The following is a 23429-nucleotide window of genomic DNA, read 5'->3' as shown; positions in this document are numbered from 1 at the left end:
AGATCAGCTTGGAGGGGATGAGCGTTGAGGGCAATGGGAAGGAACCAAAGATAAAGGATGCCCTTGAGAAAGGTAAGGAGAAAGAAGGAGAATGAAAAGACAAGTGTTCAGAGGACACAGAAGTGGAGAGTGGTCAAGACCTTAGCTGGAGTGACTGACCTTTAATTCAGGAGGAGCGTGTGAACAGCGGTTCCAAATGCCACAGAGACACTCACCTGGAAGATCAATGAGAATGGTGTTGTACTTGACCTCTAAGAGATACTGATGGCTTTAGGAAGCCAAAGTTTTGGAGTGCTCAGTCAGGGATCTGGGTCCACTCCTGTTTTTAGGTCAGGAAAGGAAGGTTCTCCAGAAGATAAATGACTCGAGGAAGAGTAAACCAGACTTCTTATCTGATCAACCTGTTCGAATGCCTGAGGACATGAATACCACAGCAAAGCTCCAAGTCAGGTTAAAAGGCTTGGTTCTTTGATCTGATACAGAAGGCTCAAAGTACTGGAAGAAGTTGGTTCTTAGAGAATGCAGGGGTCAACTTGATGTGTTTCCCTATAACAACCAGAGATTTTCATCAGTGGGGCACAATGAGCCCAACTGTCCAGGGCTTTTTAAGATGAAAGACAAATGTCCAATCTGGCTTCAGAGCTGGGAGCAATTTCTCTCCCATGGAGCTTTTCTGGATATTGGAATTTTTCTATATGAGGCATCATATGACCCAATGAACCAGTATTCTCCATGTCTCTGCCTGCCTTGAACCTTGCTCTTCTGTCTTCCCTCAAAGCTACTTTCTCCAACGTATATTCTGCTTGGCTAAACTTTAGGGCCAGCTGTCTATCCTGACCGATTTAAAAACTGATTTAGACAAATTCTTATGCCTACCACTTGCTTGTATTTCCAAATTGATTTCATCCAGCATTCATAATAGTTCTAAGATCTGTTTCTGTTATGGCCTAAATCAGCCTACTCTAGCCTGGTAGGCCATGTATTCTCAACAGTTCAGTTCAGTCACTCAGTCGTGTCCGACTCTTTGCGACACCATGAATCACAACACACCAGGTCTCCCTGTCCATCACCAACTCCCAGAGTTCACTCAAACTCATGCCCATCGAGTCGGTGATGCCATCCAGCCATCTCATTCTCTGTCGTCCCCTTCTCCTCCCGCCCCCAATCCCTCCCAGTATCAGAGTCTTTTCCAGTGAGTCAACTCTTCGCATGAGGTGGCCAAAGTATTGCAGTTTCAGCTTCAGCATCAGTCCCTCCAATGAACACCCAGGACTGATCTCCTTTAGAATGGACTGGTTGGATCTCCTTGCAGTCCAAGGGACTCTCAAGAGTCTTCTCCAACACCACAGTTCAAAAGCATCAATTCTTCGGTGCTCAGCTTTCTTCACAGTCTAACTCTGACATCCATACATGACCACTGGGAAAACCATAGCCTTGACTAGACAGACCTTTGTTGACAAAGTAATGTCTCTGCTTTTTAATATGCTATCTAGGTTGGTCATAACTTTCCTTCCAAGGAGTAAGCGTCTTTTAATTTCATGGCTGCAATCACCATCTCAACAGTAGTGTGAATATTACTTGGGGATGAAAAGCAGCTCTTTTTTTCCTTTATTTTTATTTTTTGGCTGCTCCGTACAGCATGCAGGATCTTAGTTGCCCGACCAGGGATTGATCCTGTGCCCCCTGCAGTGGAAGTGTAGAGACTCAACAACTGGATCGCCAGGGAAGACCTGCAAATTAATTTCTTGAAGTATGTGTATGTGTATGTGTGTGTCAGTCGCTAAGTCGTGTCCAACTCTTTGTGACCCCATCAACTATAGCCCACCAGGCTCCTCTGTCCATGGAAATCTCCAGACAAGATTACTGGAGTGGGTTGCCATTCCCTGCTCCAGGTTCTTGATGTATCAGTTCAGTTCAGTCTCTCGGTTGTGTCCGACTGTTTGCGACCCCATGGCCTGCAACATACCAGGCTTCCCTGTCCATCACCAACTTCCGGAGCTTACTCAAACTCATGTCCACTGAGTCCATGATGCCATTCAACCATCTCAGATGTATGGTGCAGATATAAATACTGGGGTTCCCAGGTGGAAGGAAATGACAACCCACTCCAATATTCTTGCCTGGAAAATTCTATGGACAGTGGAGCCTGGCGGGCTACTGAAGAGTTGGACACAACTGAGCATCCAGGCACATAGATACAAATACAGAACTTAAACTGATATAACAATATATCTGTGGCATTAAGATGTTATGGGGGAGCAATTAAAAATGTCCAAAGAGGATCCTTAGGAGGGCAACAGTGAGAAAAAGCGTAGAGAAACGCTGTGAAAGGTGTTAAGGCTTAAATTCAAGTGCTGAGAGGAGAACAAGACAGCGGATGGTAAGGAAATGCAGGCAGTCATGGGTGGTTACTGGACTGAGAAGTAGACTATGGAGAAGATCTCAGTCTACCAAACACACTTTGAGCATTTACTATTATGTGCCATGAGCTGTGTGAAACACTTTCACATTTGTAAGCAAAAAGCTTCTCTTTATTTCATTCCCAATGGGCATGTTCCTTGTGAGAACAATAGCGACATTTTCTGTTGAGACAGTAGCCCACCTCTCTCCTCTCTGCTTCAGTAGCTTTCATGCTAATTAAACACTTGGAGGTAACTCATTCACATTTTGCAACATAATAAAATGAAAAACACAGCCCAGCTTGTGTTTGTAGAAGCTCCTTTCATGGCAGTCTTTCAACCTGTTGGGCAATTTAAAAGATGCAATTGCAATCATGACTAACTCATTAAGATGCTTGAGGGAAACCTGAACATCCTTAACCTACTTTTGAAAAAGAGAGGCAAGGGAAATACAGGGGTGGGAATAATCCAAGGCAAACAGTTTCAAGTCTCTGAACAAAGGGCAGACTCTGGACCCTCCTGGGCTGGGCTTGAGGAGGCCGGGACAAGAAAACAGAATGTTTCTTAAAGAAAGCCTAGTAGTCACTGGTGTCTGCTTGTTCTTCTAGAGTGTGGCCTTTATTTGGTTGTTTGCTTTGACTTTTAAAGTGCCCCTCTTTGTTCTCTGATGGCATTCATTAAGAATTTACCACTGAGTCTTGGGCTTTTATCCTAGTCAGATCATCTCTGTTATGTATTCATCCATGTACTTGACTCCTGAGCATTCTTGTTTTCCAACTTCCCTGCTTTTGTCCTCAGTGCTGAAGCTGGGATGATGGTAGTGGTGGAAGGCTCAAGGGTAAAGATGAATGAGCCACGGTGTCCACTGAGAATCCATAGCCAACTTATCGGGGGTAAATCTTGTCTTCAACTTCTTGTTGACTTTATCACCCACTCAGTGTGCTTAACTTTGATGGATGTTATCATCAGCTCTGTTTATTCACATTGCCAAGAACACCAGTTGAACAGGGAAATATTTAGGAAAACATACTGTTTAAGTGTCAAGCTGACTTGAAAAGAAAAAATATCATTATTTTACTGAATTTGGCATTGTTGTAGAAATAAAAAATCATTTATATTTTGTCAAACTACTTGTGTATGTAGTCACAGTTTTATTTCTTCTTCCTGGTCAGATTTTGTACTTCAGAGGATAGAAAAGAGGAGAAGGGAAGATTTTTAAAACACTGCTTTGAGTTGGGTCGGGGGTGGTCTGAGCCATGGGCTTCCCAGGTGGCACAGTGGTAAAGAATCCACCTGCCAATGCAGGAGTTTCAGGAGACTTGGGTTTGATTCCTGAGTCAGGAAGATTCCTTGGAGGAGGAAATGACAACCCACTCCAGTATTCTTGTCTAGAAAATCCTGAGTGACTGAGCATGCATGCACAAGTCTGAGTGAGAGATAAAGGTATCACTTTAAGGGACAGGGAATCATCTCTTCTTGGGAGCACCAGCTGATTGGAGCCATTGGCCACAGGAGAAGAGAGACAAGGGTCACTGGTGAGTAATCAAAAACAGTTTCTCCCATTCTGGGTCATTTTTACATTGTAGCCTAAATATATTTTTTAAGTTTTGTAAATTCTTGGAACATCATATATACCCAAACAGGTCTTTCAATATAGTGGATATTTGTAGACTGACCTAGAATTTAGGACACCTTGAATTTAATCCCCGCTGTGACACTGGCTGTGGAGAAGGAAATGGCAACCCACTCTGGTATTCTTGCCTGGGGAATCCCACGGACAGAGGAGCCTTGCAGGCTACAGTCCATGGGGCTGCAAAGAGTTGGACACGACTGAAGTGACTTGGCACGTGACACTGGCTAACTCTGTACCTTTTGGTTATTTTTGGTTCTCCAAGATAATATGAATGCAGTAATGGAAAAGGCACCAGTGTTAGAATTCTTGCAACTGTAATTCTTACAATTGTAACAATTATTACAATCTTACCTATACCACATATTAGCGTTAGAAGTTCTTTAACTCCTTTTAACTTTCTTTGTTAAATGGAGATAAAGATATCTGCCTTGCAGGAATGTTGTGAGGATCTAATGAGATCATGTATGTAAAACACCTCCTCCTACATACAGGAGTTACTAAGTAAATGGCTGCTCTCATAGGAAGATCTGTGTGGAGATGGGGAAAGGCTAGGTAACAAAAAGCATGGGTGTTCTGAGCTCATTAGCTGCTCAATGGTTTCTTCACCGAACGGCATCATTAGAGAATGAGGAGCATGCAGCCTGGTCCCATCGCAAACCAGGCCTGTTTTATTTCTGCACGATCTGGTCACCTAGTAACCAGAATTTACAGGAGTAAGGGAGGTAAGGAGGAGGGGAGACAGAGAGAGAGGGAAAATGGGAAGCCTGGAGGGGAGCTGTGCTCTCCGAAGGCGGAGACTCTTTAGCATTCCGTCAGCAGTGGGACTGGAATGAAAAGCAAATGGCTGACTTCTCGTGGTGTGATCACCAAGCCAAACAACCAAACTGTTTCCTGCTCAGTCTCCACAGATGTTGTTCCTTAGTCTGGATGAGTCCCCTGGAGAGTATTTTACTGAAAGAAAGAGGCAGCTGCATAACTGCCCGGTTCATGGAACTGACAAGCCAGTGTGTCATCAAAGAAAGAGAGAGTCATGGGAAATAAGAGCCTGTGGTTCAACCTCCCAGTCACAGAGTCAGGTGGCTGTGAGGTGGCACGATGGACTCTTGCTCATTAACACAGTTTCTCTGTCTGTCCTCCTCCTTCTCCTCCTGTTTGCCTGCCTACTACTGGGCTCCACTGGTAGGCAGTGAGTGTCTACCCCAACCACTATTTATTCAAGTACTATGTACTCAACATTCATTAACACAACACCACACACCTAGATTGAGTGTCTTCTATGAGAATAACAAAATAATAAGATACACCCAGACTGTGCACTTAAGTAGGTCCCAATATATTAATAGTAATCATACATTCAACTAATTGACTTTGGCCACCTCATGCGACGAGTTGACTCACTGGAAAAGACTCTGATGCTGGGAAAGGTTGGGGGCGGGAGGAGAAGGGGACGATGGAGAATGAGATGGCTGGATGGCATCACCGACTCTGTGGACATGAGTTTGAGTGTACTCCAGGAGTTGGTGATGGACAGGGAGGCCTGGCGTGCTGTGATTCATGGGGTCGCGGAGAATCGGACACGACTGAGTGACTGAACTGAACTGAACTGAACTGATGTGTAATATGGGCTTCCCAGGTGGCGCTAGTAGTAAAGAACCTACCTGCCAATGCAGGAGATGTGAGAGAAGAGGGTTCAGTCCCTGGGTTGGAAAGACCCTCTGAAGGAGGGCATGGCATCCCACTCCAATATTCTTGCCTGGAGAATCCCAAGGACAGAGGAGTCTGGTGGGCTACAGTTCAAGGGGTCACAGAGAGTCAGACATGACTGAAGCAACTTTGCGCACACATACACACACAGGTGTAATGTGCAGAAATCAACTGTAGAGGGGCTCAGGGAAAGATGCAACAAGGCTGAGGAAAGCTTCACAGAGGAGATGACATTGGAGCTAGTCCTTGAGCTAGGATTCTACAGGTCAAGGGGAAGACTAGTTGGAGGAGAGGAGGGAGAAAGGTCATGTCAAGCACAGGAAAGTGAAGGCATAGAGGTGAGGGGCATGGGGGCCACAGCATGTCTGGGAACTGGCTGGTAGGTTGATGTACCTGGAATTTGGGCTGTACCATATTGGGCAGCAGCAGGAGAAGAGGTCTGTGTGGCTGGAATGCTAGGATTTTCTGGGGCAGCCTGTAGAGTTTGCACTATACTTGTATTTTGGATAGTCCTGTGGGCATCAGTGCAGTGAACGGACTGCAAGAAGGTGAGACAGAAAACTGGGAGACCTGTTAAGAAATCAACTGTGCAGAGTGCAAAGTGGTCAAGGAGAATGAGATTGAAAAGGAGTTTGCTGGATTTGACAATAGGTCTCTGGTGATATCTACAAGTAATTTCACTAGAAAAATTCATGCAGAAGTCAGGTTACTCAGCCAACGGTTCACAACGTATGGTCTTCAGACCAACAACATCTGTATCACCTGGGAACTTACTAGATATGCAAATTGCCCCCCCAAAACAAAACACTGGAGTCTAGAAATTTGTTTTCACATGCCCTCTGGGTGATTCTGAATACACTAAAGCTTGAGAACCAGTGGCCTAAACAAATCTTTCTCTATCTCTTCTTTAAGGATTCCTTACTAGGAATGCTATCCTTGCAATAACTGAGCTGTCTTATCTTATCGCACTGTGTTGTATGCTTTACCATCTGTCTTCCCCAATAGATGGAAGACCCTCAGGAGTAGGGACTGCTTTGTTCATCTCTATTTCCACATAATAGATGCTCAGTAAATGTAGGAAGAGGAAGCTATAGAGGGTTGAAGAAGAATGAATGAAAAGGGCAAACTACTCCTTGAAGAAATTGGGGGGTGAAAGAAAAGAGACCCATTTCTCACCTTGCACACTTGTGCAAGCATGAGTTAAGGCTGGAAGGAGATTGTTGGCTGAAGGGATTAAACCAGGAGGAAGGGAGTGATGGATGTGAGTGACAGCAGAGCAGATGGATAATGAACAGCAACATGGTCTTGGAAAAGGCAGAAGAAGGTGAAATCAGTGGCCAGTGTAGAAGGATTAGCATTGGAATCAAGGAATGATCTTTCTCTGAGATACAAGAAAAGGAAGCAAAGGTAGGAGCATAGGAGATAAGTTGCAGAGTTGAAGGGAGAGAGGTTGGGGAATTTTTCTATACTGGCAGATGGCTTGCCAGGATAGAAATGAGGGAGGGCTAAGAAAGGTTACAGGGGAGGTGATGCCTGAGCTAGATGTCTTTAGTGAAATGGGAAGTAAGGCCTTTTGCTGGGAAGGAAACAGGGAACAGAAAGAGGCTAGAGGAGAGTGGTAAAGGCTTGTAAAACCACGGAGGTGTGGTAAGGGGTGCAGAGGCAGATGGACTGAGGTTAGAGAGCAGCAGTAAGGGATTCTTTGGGGCTGATTCATTTTGGTTGCTGAAGGGCCCACCCATTCACCCCACTGGCTTTGGCAATGGAAGCAGTATGGGTGGATTGTTTGCAGAGGCCGTTTCTGCAATAGGATGGACAACTTTGGGTACAGATCCCAATACTAACATGGAAAGCATTCTAGCTCCATATGTCATCAATGCTGTAGTGTTGTGCAGACAATAAGAATGTTACTTGACATATGACAACTATGTAGCAACATAGGAAAAGATTTATGGTGCGTGAAGTAGCCGAGAATGCAGGATTGATTATAACTATTTGAAATGTCATATGAAGGAACAACTGAATAAATATACCAAAATGCTTTCAGTGGTGGTATTATAGGTGATTTTCCCTTAATTTTTAAATATATATGTATAGTTTTGGGCTTCCCTGATAGCTCAGTTGGTAAAGAATCTGCCTGCAATGCAGGAGACCCCGGTTCAATTCCTGGGTTGGGAAGATACCCTGGAGAAGGGATTGCTTGCCCACTCCAGTATTCTTGGGCTTCTCTTGTGGCTCAGCTGGTAAAGAATGAGCCAGCAATGCGTGAGACCTGGGTTCGATCCCTGGGTTGGGAAGATCCTCTGGAGAAGGGAAAGGCTACCCATTCCCGTATTCTTGCCTGGAGAATTCCATGGACAGTATAGTCCACGGGATGGCAAAGAGTCAGACACGACTGAGTGACTTTCACTTTCATATAGTTTATAATTTTAAAAAGATATGGCAATAAACAGAATTGGTTCTTTCTCTCCTGGCTTTGTCTCTTATTAGATACACATAGAAGGCAGTATTTCAGAATACAAAGTTGTCAATGTGGAACCAGCCTACGTAATTGTCTGACCTTCTCTTATGTGGGAGGCAGAAGCAGGGAAATAAAGTCCTAGAGATGCCCTAGGGTCGGAGCCTGACAAGCAAGATATTGGGCATCATGCTATAGGGGAGCACAAGGGAGGTATACGATTAAGCTCTGTCTCACAAGAAGCTTGGGAGACCAGGCTTAAAACAAATGAGATGAGGACACCTTACTCACTTTGTAAGTGGGTGGCCTGAACAATAAATGGGATTGGATCTCTCAGGCAGAGACTTGTGGGCAGGAATAAATACCGTGCAGAAGTCAGCCGTGTGCCACTGGAGGTGGTCAGCTACATTCGTTGTGCTGTTGTTTGGCAGGTGTGATCCTGGGCAAATTCCCAGACTCCACTTTGTCTGTGAAGTAGGAGTTATAAGACTACCCATAAGCTGGCTGGAGCATTATAACGATCAAGCAGGTAAAGTGCTGGATGCAGGGCCAGACTCTCAGGAAGTGCTCCGTAAACGTGAACTGCTGTTATCATTACCAATGATTGTTGTTATTATTATCTATAAATATTTATGATGGAGGAAACTGATTTAGAGTAGGGGCATTCTGAGTTATTGGGAGGGACTTCTGGGAGGTGTCCTGAGTGAGGTTCTCTTTTACCTCTAGAATGACGCGGTGGCTTCACCCCTGCCCTTCAGGAGGGAAGAGGGGGCAGTGTAAGGAGGAACTCCACACTGGTTCTTCTTTTTCTCGTGTTCGTGCTGCTTCCCCACTTCTACGCAGGTGCGTATTACTCCAGGGCACGCTTTCACCTTCCTCTCCCACTCTTCCGTTCTGTGTTTCTTCTCTTCAGCTCTTCTTACTTCCCTTTTCTTCTCAAAACCCCAAGTCGTGGACGACCAAGGAACTCTACTAAATCTTGCATGTTCCAAGTTGGCCTTTTCAAAACTTGAAATCTGTCTACTAATTCCAGCACTTGGAGCTTTCAGAAGTCAGTCTGTGTTCACCCTATCTACTCCTTCACTTGCTTACCAATATGTCTATTCCTCCAACCATGGTCTTGAGTAAATACTCTAAAATTATAGTCATCAGTAGATAGGCAAATATTCCAGACCATAGGAGTTCAAATAAGGAAGGCTCTTTTGAGCTAACTATATCTTGCAAAAGAAACCAACGGATGTGTAAACTGTCCACAGGGCTCTTCTCAGCAATGAGGTATACTTTCCTGGACTCAGCTGTAGATCCTAATGTGGAAAACATTCTCTGTCTTGCTAGCATCTGTTCTTCTTTTCTTGCTTAAACTTTCAGTAAGTGTGATATAAGGGAGAGAGCCAGTGGCTTGAAAGAAAAACAATTAGGCCTGGGGTCTGAGCAAGAGAACAGAGTATTTGTATTACACTGTTCTTAACAGAAATCAGAATAATTAAAAACAACAACAAGTTTGTATCCAGCAGATCCACCTACTGAATTCCAAGTTCACAGTCCACGCCACACTGGCAAACAATAATGATATACTTTCAGCTTTGTTGGAAACTCTATTAGTATATTTATAAGGTCATTATCTTCAGTAACAGATACCTGGTCTGAGCCCAGCAATTACCACCTCTGTCTCTGCACACATTAGCACGCATACACACCACTGATTTGTACTTTCCTATAAAATTACTCGTTCCTTTTTTAATTAGAATGTTTCCAGAGCAAACCCCATTGTTAGGGCCATGTACACTGCCATTGTAAATACCTGCTGCCAACCATTAATTATCTCCTGATGAATTACTCTAGAAGGAACTTTTCTTATACTTACTTTCCTTATTCTCGATGCTCCTGTCCTCATACTTAGCTTTTAACTACCTTGAATTCCACATTAGTGGACTTGGATATGAGCTGCATTCAGATAGTTTAAAACATTTTTCCAGACTTCAAGGTGGAAACTTTCTGTATGCCTGGACCTCACTGCTCAAGAATTTCTTGACTAATTGTGAGGGAAGAAAATAAGAAGACTGGGTGGAAACAATTGAATAGTTTATGAGAACAAACACCTTAACATTTCACAAATATCCAGAGTTGCATAACCGTTTTAGTGACTGAAACACTGCAACTCATCCAATAATATTGTGGTTTGATACTTACACATTTGCAGACTGAGGCTGTTCTTGAACTAGGGTGACATGCTGATACACACAGTTTAATTCTCTTTTACATCATTATTGATAAAAAGTATATACTCATTTTGAAATTGAAGCATAAAATATTGATACTTAAAAGAAAATTTTAAGTCAGGGATGCTCTAAAGTGAGCATTCTCATACTGACTTCCCTGCTTATCTCATGGATAGCAGGGACTTTTGGATTGCAAATTAAGTTTCATAGGTGATGTTTTCATGTGGTACATAGTATATACATATGTAGAAGATTTAACTATAAAAGGATAATCTTAAATTTTCCTCTCCTTGACATCAATTAAATTGAGATAATCACATTTCTCAAAGAGCAAAAATAAGTCAAGGAGCTCACATTACAATTTCTTATATTACCCATTTGGGTCTATGTGCAGTTGAAGGGTCTGACTGCCTCCTAATTCTCAGAGCTAGTTTAAATCTTGAGATTAACTCCTGCCTTCCGTAACTTATCCTTTGTTTGGCCAAACTCATGGACCTCTCAGAATTGAGACACTTATTCCATGCAAGATGTAGAACTAACTACTGTGGGATTATAAATATGGATGAGAAATGGCTCTTGTGTTTATACCATTTACAGTCCAGTTGTATAGGCCACCTCGGGTCATCTCCATATTGCTGGAGAGAGACAGGACGAATTGAAAGCAGCCTCAGAATTAATCCCAGCGTTCTCTGCTTTCCCACAGCCCATAGCGCTTTATCACTGCTATCGCAATGTTGTCTGTGTGTTGGCCTCCCACACTACACTGTGATCTCTGGAGAACAGGGACTGGGTCTGATTCCTGTCTGCACTGCCATGGAGTCAAGGACATGTTTTGCAGAGGGCAGGCTCTCAAAAAATGCCTTTAAATTAAAGAATGCATTCACTTGCTTAGGTTTCCTAGTTATAAGTAGGTCAGCTTGTTCTGTTCCAAAATGGAAGTGATAAGAAGCTGTGTCCAGACCTCTGCCCAGAGGTCCCCACCCTAAATATTATTTTGGATGTGCTTCACAGGGCTGCAGATGGGATAGTGGAATGAGACAATAAGAAATCAGAAAGAGTGGGGTTTTTGTCTCAGCTCTGTCACCAATTACTTCTATAACCTCAGGCAAGACACTTAAATGCTCTATCTCAGTTTCTTCATCTGTAAAATGGATAATAATGACTGGCTTGGCTATTTCCCACGACTGCTTTGAGGATCAAATGAGATAATACACTCAAAAGTGTTTTGGAAAGCCTAAAGCACTGCACGAATGCAAGGCGTTATTTTCCAAAGAAATCTTCCTTTTAATCCTTGCTTCCACAAACATTTCATTACATGTTCCTGGGTTACTGGGTTGTATGGTGAGCTGTATAGAGTAGCTTGATATGTCAAGCTATGAAGTAGATGGATATATCAACCTATGCTTGATGCGTACTAAAGAATCTCTTCTTCAACATGCAGAGTGTTTAACCAATTCAGCATTGGATTGTCCAAACACCTAAGCTTTCTGTCAACATTGTACTTCTCCCCAATTCATATATATATATATATACACACACACACATATACTTTTCATTAAACACTGATTTAAAACATGTATTGTTGAGCACTTACGTGCAATAACTACTACACTACAAACTGGGGCAAAATAGACAAACAACACAGGATCTCTGCCATTGAGGCTTTTTTTCAGCTTATTGGATCTGAGAGAATAAATTGAGACCAAATGCCTAATTCTGCATTTGTCTTGGGAGGCAATTTTATGCGTGAGTTATAATTAGTAAAGACATATATGTATATTTTTAGTTTTGGCAAAACCAAAACTAGTGGTGGCTTTTATTCATGTTTTTCTACTGCTGATGGTCTGTAGATTTTAGTTTGGTTCTGGAGACTGAGTTTTTTCCCCAGATGAAAGTTTGTGGGATCTCATTTTCCTATCTATCAGTCAAGTTATAGAAACTTAAGAAATGGCAGTAACTCTGTTTAGTTACAGGATCACCTGAATATTTTCCTGCCAGTTCCTCCTATACAGCAGAATTTGCTTTGACTAAAAGCACTGTCCATGGGGGAAGACCATTCCCCAATCTAGTTGAATAATTAAACTGCTGAATACATTTGGGGTTGACATCACCAGGTGGATCCTGGCATCTTATGTCCTCAGATGCACGTTTGGAGTCACCACCACAAGACCCCTGGCTTCTGATACAGATCATCTAAATGCACACAGTAGAATTTAGGTTTAGCTTTGGGGAGAGACCAGTAGCAGAAAGCATATTTCAGTGCAGTTCCATTCTCATAATCAGTCAGGCTCCTCCCAGCTCTCCTTAGAGCAGTCAACAGCCATGGCTGCTACTCTGCTGAACAGTTTTCTCACTTCAGCTACATTGCTCTTTTGCCTACTTATCTATTCCACCAAACCTCCTTTTCCTTCTCCTGTCATTCCTATATCTGGGAATAGCCCAGTATACTTCAAGACACTGAGGTCACTGCTGACTCCTTGGTCTACCCTTCCTCTCTCACCCAAGCAGTTACTGGTCTTAGGAGTCAATGCTGGTCTTTTCTGTACATCTGGAGCCCCTGTCTAAGTTCTTATCTTCCTGCTGTAGGGAATAATCTCTCATCGTTATTGTCCACCTGCCTCTATGCTTGTTCCCTGTGCTTGATACAGTTAGACGTCCAACCATGAGAAATTGTCTCTTCTTTACCTCATTCATCTTCTGGTCCTCCAGTTCTTAGTCCAGCTATTGCGGTCTGCCAGGAATCTTTCCCTGACCACCCCTGTTCTGGGACATGATACATAAGTCTCTCAGCTGTGAACTCACAACATTCTACTTGTCACATTGGATATTGTCAGTTATTAATACTTGTCTCTTTCTCTTTATCCCTCAACTCCTCATATAAGATTTAGACCATGGTAAATATTCACCAACGGAGAAGGCAATGGCAAGCCACTCTAGTACTCTTGACTGGAAAAATCCCATGGATGGAGGAGCCTGGTAGGCTGCAGTCCGTGGGGTCGCTAAGGGTCGGACACAACTGAGCGGCTTCACTTTCACTTTTCACTTTCACACATTGGAGAAGGAAATGGCAACCCACTCCAGTGTTCTTACCTGGAGAATCCCAGGGACGGGGGACCCTGGTGGGCTTCCGTCTATGGGGTCACACAGAGTCGGACACGACTGAAGTGAGTTAGCAGCAGCAGCAGCAGCAAATATTCACCAAAATGTCAGTTGATGGGTTAAACTTACTTGCTCTCATCTCCCAGTCTTTGCTGATTCCAGTTTCTTCCCTTGATTTTTCAGCTCCCTTTTTGTTTCATTTTTACCAATTTATATTCATAGCTTTTTTCAAAACACATCCTTTCAAATACCTCTTCAGTCATAGCCTTCTACTTCCATTCAGAACATTTGCTCTGTATTACTTTTGTCCTTATGGGGTCCTATGCAATAAATTTAACACAATAACAAATCCAACAAAATTTATATGTGAACAAAATAATTGCTTTCCTTGAAACAGTCACCTTGAGAAATCACACACTTATTTTAATAATGTTGTCATAACCACAGTCATTTCTGGAGTGCTCTTTGGAGGTGATTACTTTTACATTCTTCTGGGTATATTTTAATAGTGACAAATCTAATCTTTGCAGGTGCTTTTGAAAATTTATATACAGCCAAGTCATTAGGAATGGTATTTAGTGAGTAAGACAAATGATCAAGCTGGTAACCCCACAGGTCAACAGCTAAAAAGTAATGTTATCGACTCTTTCTGAACACATTTGTAGAAGGGAAATTCCAAAACTATTTTGACTAATTATGTTATTTTTGAAAAGAGTTTCTAGCATCTCAAGCTGACTACTTTCAATAATAGCACTCACTTCTCTATTATAAAGTGCTTATTAAAATCCAGTTTGGAACTTCACAGACCTGTGATTATACTTGTTTTATTACACTTGTTTGGCATTGTTTTATTGTACATTCTAGTTCTTATGTGGGACTTCCCTGATGGCTCAGACAGTAAAGACTATTCCTGCAGTACAGGAGACCTGGGTTCAATCCCTGGGTTGGGAAGACCTCCTGGAGAAGGGAATGGCTACCCACTCCAGTATTCTTGCCTGGAGGATTTCATGGACAGAGGAGCCTGGTGGGATACAGTTCATGGGGTTGCATGTGATAGATACTGGGAATGAATAAGGCCATGGTCCTTGCCCATAAGAATTTCCTAATCTGATTGAGAAGATAGAAATACAAACGATCTTGTGTGAAAAAATAGATAACCAAAGATATCTACTGGATAGTGGAAGATAAAGCAGCAGTTGAGGGACTGTCTGTGGGGTACAAATTCATCACAGTGTCTGTAGATCCTTCTCAGGATTGAAGGATGAATGATTAGAAGTTCACCAAGAGGAAGAGGGAAGGGGGCTACAAGAGTCATTTCAAATTTCTGGGGACAGAAGGTACAGAGACTGAAACAAGAAGTTATGTTTGGGGGAATCTCGTCATTCAATACTGTTAATGTGTAAAGTTCACAGTGGGGCTGGGAGGATAAGATTTGGAGCCCAGTCAAGTAAGGGCCTTATATTTACCATTTTTAGAAGTTTAGCTCCCTATAGGAGCCAGGGAGAGGCTCTGTGGGTAAGATTCCCTTCCCAACAGGATATAAACTCCCACATTCAATTAGTAATAGAGGTTTGCCTCCCCTCCCCCGCCATTTTTCCCCCCTTCCTTTCCATTCTGGCATTTACCTCCTTACTGCAGGCCTTCATCACCCCATGCCTGGACTGTTTCACAAGCTCCTGACTAGTCCTTGGACTCCAGTTCACCTTTTGCTCCTGGAAGTCAATTTTGCACAGGATTATCAAGCAACCTTTCTTTCCTTCAAGTCTCACTCCTGTTCAAAAACCTTCCATGGTGTTCTATGACCTGAGAGATAAGGGTACTCTCCATCCCCCGCTTGTCAGTCGGGGACCTGCATGATCTGGTCCCAACCTCCTCTCCCTCCTTGGCTCTGGTCATTGCTAATAATGCCAGACTCATCTACTGACTCTCTTATTTGCTTTCATGCTGGCTCTCCCCTGGAATGCTATGCTCACACAAACTTTTTGTTTATTTCAGTTCTTTTCTTACAATAACAAGCCCACTTGTACCCATGTGATCACATCCCCCACTCTCCTGTCACGAAAGTAAGCATTATTTTGGTTATATTCTTTTACTATATACTGTGTGGTATGCATCCATAAATAGTATAGTTTTTCTTTATATCTCCTTCTTCAGGTAACTTTTTTAAACTATCACTTCAAGATTTATCTCTATCTCTCTAGATAAATCTCATATTTATCTCTATATGTGAATATAGTCTTTTCAATTGTATTACATTTCATTTTTAAAATATACCGTACATTATTCATCCATTTCTTCATGGGTGGGCATTTAGCTTGTTTCCAAGTTTCAGATATTATCGTCTTACAATGGGATATCGTTAGCTGATCTCCTTGTCCTATGCAAATTTTACTTTTTAAGATTCTGCTTTCATCCCAGCTCCTCTATGAAAGCAGCAGCAAAGTCTCTCTCCTCAAAACTAGCTTGTGCATCATGTGTCTTTAGTATCAGTCCGTCGTACCAGGCACACTGCGGACACACTGCTACACAAAGTAAGGTGCTTAAGAAACGTTTGCTAAATGAATGAATGAAGGAAGGAAGGAGGGGTGCAACACAACCCATTCGATGGCTCTGTTCGTTTTAAATGGACTTTGGCGCCTTGGCTCCCATGGCCTTCTTTGACAGCACTGGTCCTTCTCCGTCGCATTCCTCCAGCTAGCCGGGGAGTGTGTGGATGTGTGGTTGTATGTGGGCGATACCCATCTCGCTGGATGATGTCTGTCTCTCCCGGAAAGTTCACTACCCTAGTGATTCAAGTTCAGGGTCCTAACACCACCCCCGGCAGAGGCCCGGCCCTGAGAGGCGCTCCAGCGCCGAGTGAGTTAAGGCGCGTCCGGACTCGACGCGGGTTGGCAGGGCTGGAGGGGTGTCTGAGGGCTCGTAGTAGATCCCTCCGCGCGCAGCCCGGGCCGGCGCTTCTTCCTGCGGGAAACCCCTGGGTGCCGAGGGCGGCGGGGCCCGGCCGCGGCGACAGCGGGGCGGGGTTTGCGGTGGGAGGAGGCGGCCGAGGCGGAAGGACACACGAGGCTGCCGCGCTGCACACCCGAGAAAGTTTCAGCCAAACTTCGGGCGGCGGCTGTGGCGGCGGCCCAGGGACGGCGGGCTTGGGGTGCAGGGCGTGGAGGACACTGAAGCCTGAGCTCCGGGGCGCCGCGCGAGACCGTGAGCCGCGGAAGTAGGCGGAGGGGAGGAGAAATCGGGGGCTCCCCTGTCGGGACCCCCTCCCCATGTGGATCTGCCCAGGCGGCGGCGGCGGAGGAGGAGGCGACCGAGAAGATGCCCGCCCTGCGCCCCGCTCCGCTGTGGGCTCTGCTGGCCCTGTGGCTGTGCCGCGCGGCCCCGGCGCGTGGTGAGTATCCGACCGGGGGCTGCTGTCCCCGGCGCCCCGGCTCACGCCCCTCTGGCCCGGCCGGCCACCTGGGGCGACCGTTCCCACCCTTCCGTCCTCCGCTTGGCGAGAAGGCCGGGCTCGGCCGCCGGCGTGGAGTGAGGCCACTGGGTTCCTAAAGTTTGGACAGCCTCGGACTGCTCCCTGGGCGCGCCCCCCCACCCTCGCCGCCTGCAGCTCCCCTCCGTCTTTGGGTCCCACACACGCCTCCTCGGCCGGAGGGAGGCCGGGCAGCAAGCCTCTGAAACTCCCTTTCTTGGAGCACTTGAGTTCGGGTATTCGGGAAATTTCGCGCATTTGGCTCCGTGTTTCCTGGGGTCGGGGGAGAGCCGGGGGCGCGCTGCCTGGGACAACCATCGCCGGCCGCGGACCGCAGATGGGCTGAGCGCAGGAATGCCAGATTCTGGCGTGGAGGGAGCGGGGGCAGGGCGTCCCAACCCAGCGGCTTGCACCTTCACTTCCAGACTCAGCAATGCTTAAGGGAGGCCCACGGTGTGAATGGGTGGGTTTGGTTTGGATGGGGACAGGCTTTTGCGGCGCGCCCGAGTTCTGACGCTCTGACTTCCACGGTTCCCCACGAATCCGATGTGTAAAGTTTGGCTCGAGTCTTTGAAAGGTGGAGGCAGGAGCAGTAGGAAAACTGGTGTGGCTGCATGCTGAGCCACATGATTTAAAAATCTCTACTGCTGTTATTCTTTCCGAGGCGCAGAGCTCGGGCGCAGTTTCAGAGTCTGTGTCCAGCCTCAGGAATGTGGTGTGACGATCACCAACTCCTCCAACCTGGCAGCAGCTGAGGCTGTTCTTTTGGCATGGTTGGGGGTGGGGCAGGGGCGGGTGAAGAAGAGTGGATACGTTAATTCAAAGTGGTGCCTTCCAGAGCTTCTTTTTGGTTGGATATCTGCAACAGTCTTTCTGAACACGGTTGGATCGAGGGAAGGAAATCCAATCGTATCTTACCCATCCCACCCACAATCGTAGAATCCAAATTTCTTTCCATACTGTTTCGTGGAAAGAACCTGGACTTTGGAGCTCTGCGCTTTAATCCTGGGTTCAAATCCAGCTCTGATGTATGAACTCACCAATAAAATGGAAATGAAATTACCCAGCTAATAGGATTAATTACGAGAATGTATATTACACTGGTGGCAGTCAAAAGGTATTCAGAAAGTCCTTTGCAGGCAGGACTGGTGTTTTTTTTTTTTTTTTGTGAACTCTACTACTTCCAGTGGGATGGTGGCTTGTGCACGTTTGTTGAACTGGAAGTGGCCCCTTCTTTTCCTAGCCTAATCTGAAGAAAGTTTTACCTTTACCAAAAAACCTAGTACTCGAGCTATGACTCTTTGCAAAGAGAAAGTAATGAAGATGATGGGCTTTAGAAAGATTTGCTCTTTGTACATTGTTAATAGGCAGTCGACATGCCAATCACAGATGTTGAAAAGACATCAGAGTTATTTATCACAGTGCTGGGTTGTTCAACACCAAACTTTCTTGGAAAGTTCAAAGTCCATACACCTCCGGGTCACTAAGAATTTCAGAAGTGGACCAAGGTGATGTGTGATGATGAACCAAAACATATGATAGTATTTTTGCCTTTCCTTTTTCTTTGAGCGAAAGCTTTACTAACGTGTAAATTTAGGATAGAGAAGAGTATAAATGATGGGCTAGTCTGAACATTATAATCCTTGGTCTACCATTAGCTTGTTTTAGTAAATTATCTTCATGTTCTGTCATCTCCTCACCTATGAAAGAGAACCAGAAGTCACTTATTTTAGAGAGATGGAGGGAATAATAAATATGTTTGCAAAGTGATTTGCTAAATTAAGTGTTTAATGATAAGACATGTCAGGAATAGGATTACTCTGACACACAGGGCTTCTCTCATTCTAGGACCTATACTTCTCCCCTGATGAGGTACTGCTCTTACTTGCTAGCTTTCAGATGGACAAGTCGAGTGTTAGTGTTAGCTCAAAGACAGGATTTAGATATTTTGATTTCTAGACAGGTGTTCTTCAGAAGCTAAGCTACATGGGAATAGAAGAGATTAAAAAGCCCTTTTCTTGGTACAGATCTTGAAACTTTTCAGATTCTAGTAGTGAAAGCTTCTTGAATCTTCTCAATTTATTATCATTGTGTTTTGCCAAGGTATCAATTATAACACACCCTTTTAAACTTTTGAGGGTTCCTGTGTTTGGCTAGTGGCCACTTGTTAATTTAAACATCACTGAGTTCCTGAAGCAGGGGGCTGTCAACCCATCTGTCTGATTGTCTAAACAGCTATCCAAGACCACCCCTTGCTCCTTGTTTTCTTTTTGCTTTGCAATGGGAAGTCACTCCCTGGTTTTGCTGCCTGCTGGATGATTTCTCACTTGAATTCTTCTCTTGCTTTTAAAAAAAAAATCACAAAGAGTAATTGTTTTTTCTTTCAGATGAAGGTAAAATTTACCCTAGAACTTGTTTCTTCTTGTTCTTTCTATTATTATTTCTTTTTCGGGAGGGAGGATAGGAGTGATTTTTTTTTTTTTTTTTTAGTCTCTCTTTTTCCTGATGTTTTTGATTTTTTAATACTACCCACATTCTTGGTATCTCTGTGCCATTTCCACTCTGCTGCCTCTTCTGTGAGCTGCTTATAGCCTAGAACAGTAACTTTTGGTTCACCTGAACTGTAGTCGCTGACTTCAGGACTTTTAGAAAATGTTTGAATTCAGTGGGATATGCTTGGATGCTTCAGACCAGCCTTACAATACATTAAAAAAATATCACACCCACAGAAATTCTGTTTTGACCACAGAATTTGCATTGATCTAGTTCCCACTCTCTGATGCCATTCCTAGTGGTCTCACTCCTTACCTGGTCCACTGTGATAGAACAAAGCTCCATATCCTGGCTGCATCAGCATCATCTGGGCTGCCTGCCCCTTGGCCTCAACACCCAGGGATTCTGTATTTTGAGATTCTGTATTTTTCAAGGTTTACAGGTGATTCTAATGCAGTAACTTGGTTGGAGCCCAGTCATATTTCATTATTCTCCCTCAGGTGTGTACCTGGGGTCTTTCCTTTTTAATGTTAATAATTTCCAGAACTAACATATCCTTAATCGGCCATTCCAGTTTTTAACCCTTCTGACTCCCAAAGATTTTTGAAATTGGTGACATAAAAGCTGTAGAGTAAATAATATGTTATAATATACAAGAAATAATAAGTACTATTTCTTCTTGTTCATCTGAGCACAGTGGGTCCACATTGTCTCTTTAGAAGGGCTTCATATATATTTTCATGATATTATGATAAACTGCCCCTCCCTTTCCTGTTATCTCTTTTTTTTCAAGCTTCATTCACATGTATCATTTTTGGACACTTTGTCTATTGGTCCTTAATGGTTTTAGGGCAAAAAATTCTAAGCTATGATTTGAATGAGAATATAATCAGATTTTACGTTATACTGATACTGTGCATACACTTTCAAGTGCTTCCTCTCTTGACATCTCTTGAGCCACAACTTGAACCTTTTACCTCACTCCCACTCTTTCTTTATTCTCCTTCTTTCATCTTTCCTTTCTCTCCAGATGACTTGAAGCCAAAGGGTTTTCTTCTTCTCTACTTTTCTTTCTTTATCTGTCTGCCATATGCATTGTATTTTGGGCAGTTCACTGGTCTAGGAGCCAGAAGACCGAAATTTTTCCTCCAGGTCAGCTGTTAATTAGTCTTGTGATCCTGTGGGAGGGGCACTACTTTGGTCCTCCATTTGCTTAGGCACTTTGTTCATAATCGTAATGAGCCCATTACAGACAAGTCAAGACAAGAATCTCTCCTGTGGTCCTCAGTCTAGTGCCTTGTCCACTGTCCACACCTCTTCCATCTTTTGTACGAATGAGCTCACGCACACACACACAAATCCTCAAATGCTTATTGTTAGTGTGCCCCTCAAGGAAACAAGTTGTGTCTTTACATTTGTGTTTGTTTAATACCCCCACCCAACCGTGGGATCGCAAAGAGTTGGATGAGACTGAGTGCACACAACACACACAACCCTTGTACCTAGTATGGTGCCTTGGCATCTAATAGGCACTCAATACATATTTGTTTCATTGAACAATTACTTTTAGTAGTTTTCTTATTCTGGACTACTACAATACTTCAAGACAGTTTTTTAAAAAAGTAGTATTTGCAAAAGTTATTGCTTACATTTGGGGGAAAACCGAATTTTCCCCTTCCCCAGATGTTTTATTTAAATTTGCCAGTTTGAATTTCTGTGTGTGTGTGGTGGTTTCTTCTCTCTTTTTTTTCCTGATCACTTCTGCAATTCATAAAGGTCACTTTTAGTTTGGAATTTAACCTCAAAGATGCTGGCATCCACTCTCTGCCTCTCGCTTGACTTGCTTCTACTGCTTCCTGTATTACTATGGCATCAGTTTCTATTATTTTGTCCAGAGTTGCCACGCCTTATTGTAATTTGGACACTTTGAGGACTCTTGGAATATATTATTTTTTAAAATTAGAATTAAAAAAACCCTTTTTTTTATGTTGGAGTACAGCTGATTAACAATGATATATAGGGCTTCCCTGGTGGCTCAGATGTAAAGAATTCACCTGCTAATGCAGGAGACACGGGTTTGACCCCTTTTCTGGGAAGATCCTACATGCTGCAGAGCAACTAAGCCTGTGCACCCAAACTATTGAGCCTCTGCTCTAGAACCTGGGAGCCACAACTGCTGAGCCCATGTGCTACAGCTGCTGAAGCTGGTGCGCCCTGGAGCCTGTGCTCCACAACAGGAGAAGCCGTCGCGGTGGGAAGCCCATGTATCACAACTGGAGAGTAGCCCCTGCAACTGGAGTTTCTCTGCAACTGGAGAAAAGTCTGTGTAGCAACGACGACCCGGCACAGCCAAACATTAATAAATAAAATTAAATAAGAAGTGATCTATTAGTTACAGGTGTACAGTAAAGTGATTCAGTTATACCCATACAAATATCTTTTGTTTTTCAGATTCCTTTCCCATTTAGGTTATTATAGAATATTGATCCACGTTTCCCTGTGCTTTACAGTAGGTCCTTATTGGTTATCTACTTTAGCGGTATGTATGTGTCATTCCCAAATTTAGGATAATTTGTTTAGATGCTTTTTTTTTTTTTGAGATTTATTTCCTTGTGAGCTGCATATTGTAAACTTGAACTAGACCGAGCAGGTATTTACATTTAGTATATTTGTTTTTTTCCCTCCAAGAGGGTTCCATTGAAAATCACCATCACCAATAAAAAGCAAAAGGTGACACATGGTAAATACATTTTTCAGAGAACCACAGAAGGTGAGCTGTCTCCAGAATGATATTTGTTCCTTGAGGGCAGAGACCATGTCACACGCATCCCTTCCCTGGCCTGTGCCCAGCATGTGGTCAGCTGGGCAGCAGGTCCTTCCTGGTCATGGCACCTGATTCCTGCTCTGCCCGCCCCAGCTTTGGGCCATTCTGGAAGACAGGTGATGGTGAGTCAGAGGTGTGTCCTTACAGTCGTATCTGCTTTGAAAAGATCAGTTAAAAGTGGACCCCACCTATATGCTTTTATGCTATCTCTTTTTATTAATTAGTGGGTAGTTGAAAGTTTCCTCTCTGTTGACTTATTTGTTGGAAGGAACTTTATAAAAATTCAGCTAGCCCTTCTATCTGTCCCATGCTGATTCTGCTCCTCTTAGAACATCCTGGTTAAGGTGTAGCCTGCCTTTTTTCTCCTTGATCACCTCTTCTGATAGACAGCTCCCTCCTTCTGGAGGCAGCTGAGTCTGGATTTGGACAGCTGTAATTCTTTGAAAGATCTTATATTCAGTTGTAATCTTCCTCCTTATGACTTGCACCCATTGGCATCTTCTCAGGAATTTGTCTCAAAGAATCCTGAGCCTTTTGTGTTAGGGATCCAGAGGTACCCTTTACTGAACTGACACCCACCCACCCATAAAAGGGGTTAAACCCAGTGAGGACCTTGAAGATGATCCCATCGGGGTGATTGCTTGGGTTAATCATTGTAGCCCTATGTGTTTTGTACCTCTCTTTCCAGATGGCAGTGGTGGGAGGGAAGCATTTGTTGAGCAGTGTTTCCCCAACCTCTCTTATAATGAGAACATCTGGGGTCTTCTCCTGGAGATTCTGATTCAGTGAGTCTGGAATAGTGTCTGCGAATTTGTATATTTAAGAAATGGCCAGGTAACTTTTATACTAGGGAAATTTTGGAATCACCGCAGAGAATCTAGGAAAGCTAAGGGCTTTTTTGCTTTGTTTTTGTTTGTTTACTTGATAGTGCTAGAGATGGGTTGCTTTGACTGTGGGTCATGTGGTCACTTTTTTCTCCCTTGAAAGTGCCTGCTTCTTATTGAATGCCTAGCTCACTAGAGAGAAGAAAACCACCCTGGTATCCTCAAAAGGCTAATAAAATTATTTAGTTGTAAAAAAGTGGGGTTTTTTGGCAGTCTATCCAAAGTCTTGGGACTGCCATGTGTGTGTCAT

At 43.7% G+C, this 23429-nt stretch overlaps 1 protein-coding gene across 3 annotated transcripts in view; it reads left to right on the top strand.

The window, feature by feature from the left end:
* Positions 1–23429, top strand: part of NOTCH2 (notch receptor 2) — a 220887-nt gene that overhangs the window by 16978 nt on the left and 180480 nt on the right. The window contains exon 1 of one of the 3 annotated variants that reach the window (XM_055402755.2): positions 16577–16900. The exons of the other annotated variants lie outside the window; for them this stretch is intronic. Coding sequence (XP_055258730.2) covers positions 16828–16900 — 73 coding nt within the window. The 5' untranslated portion in view covers positions 16577–16827. Of the gene's footprint in view, positions 1–16576; positions 16901–23429 lie in introns of those variants that run through there. 3 annotated transcript variants of the gene reach the window in all.

This window comes from Moschus berezovskii, chromosome 4 (genome assembly GCF_049115385.1).
Source record: "Moschus berezovskii isolate FMDL1 chromosome 4, NW_MosBer_1.0, whole genome shotgun sequence".
NCBI classification, from domain to species: domain Eukaryota; kingdom Metazoa; phylum Chordata; class Mammalia; order Artiodactyla; family Moschidae; genus Moschus; species Moschus berezovskii.
This window is presented reverse-complemented; position numbering and strand designations above follow the sequence as displayed.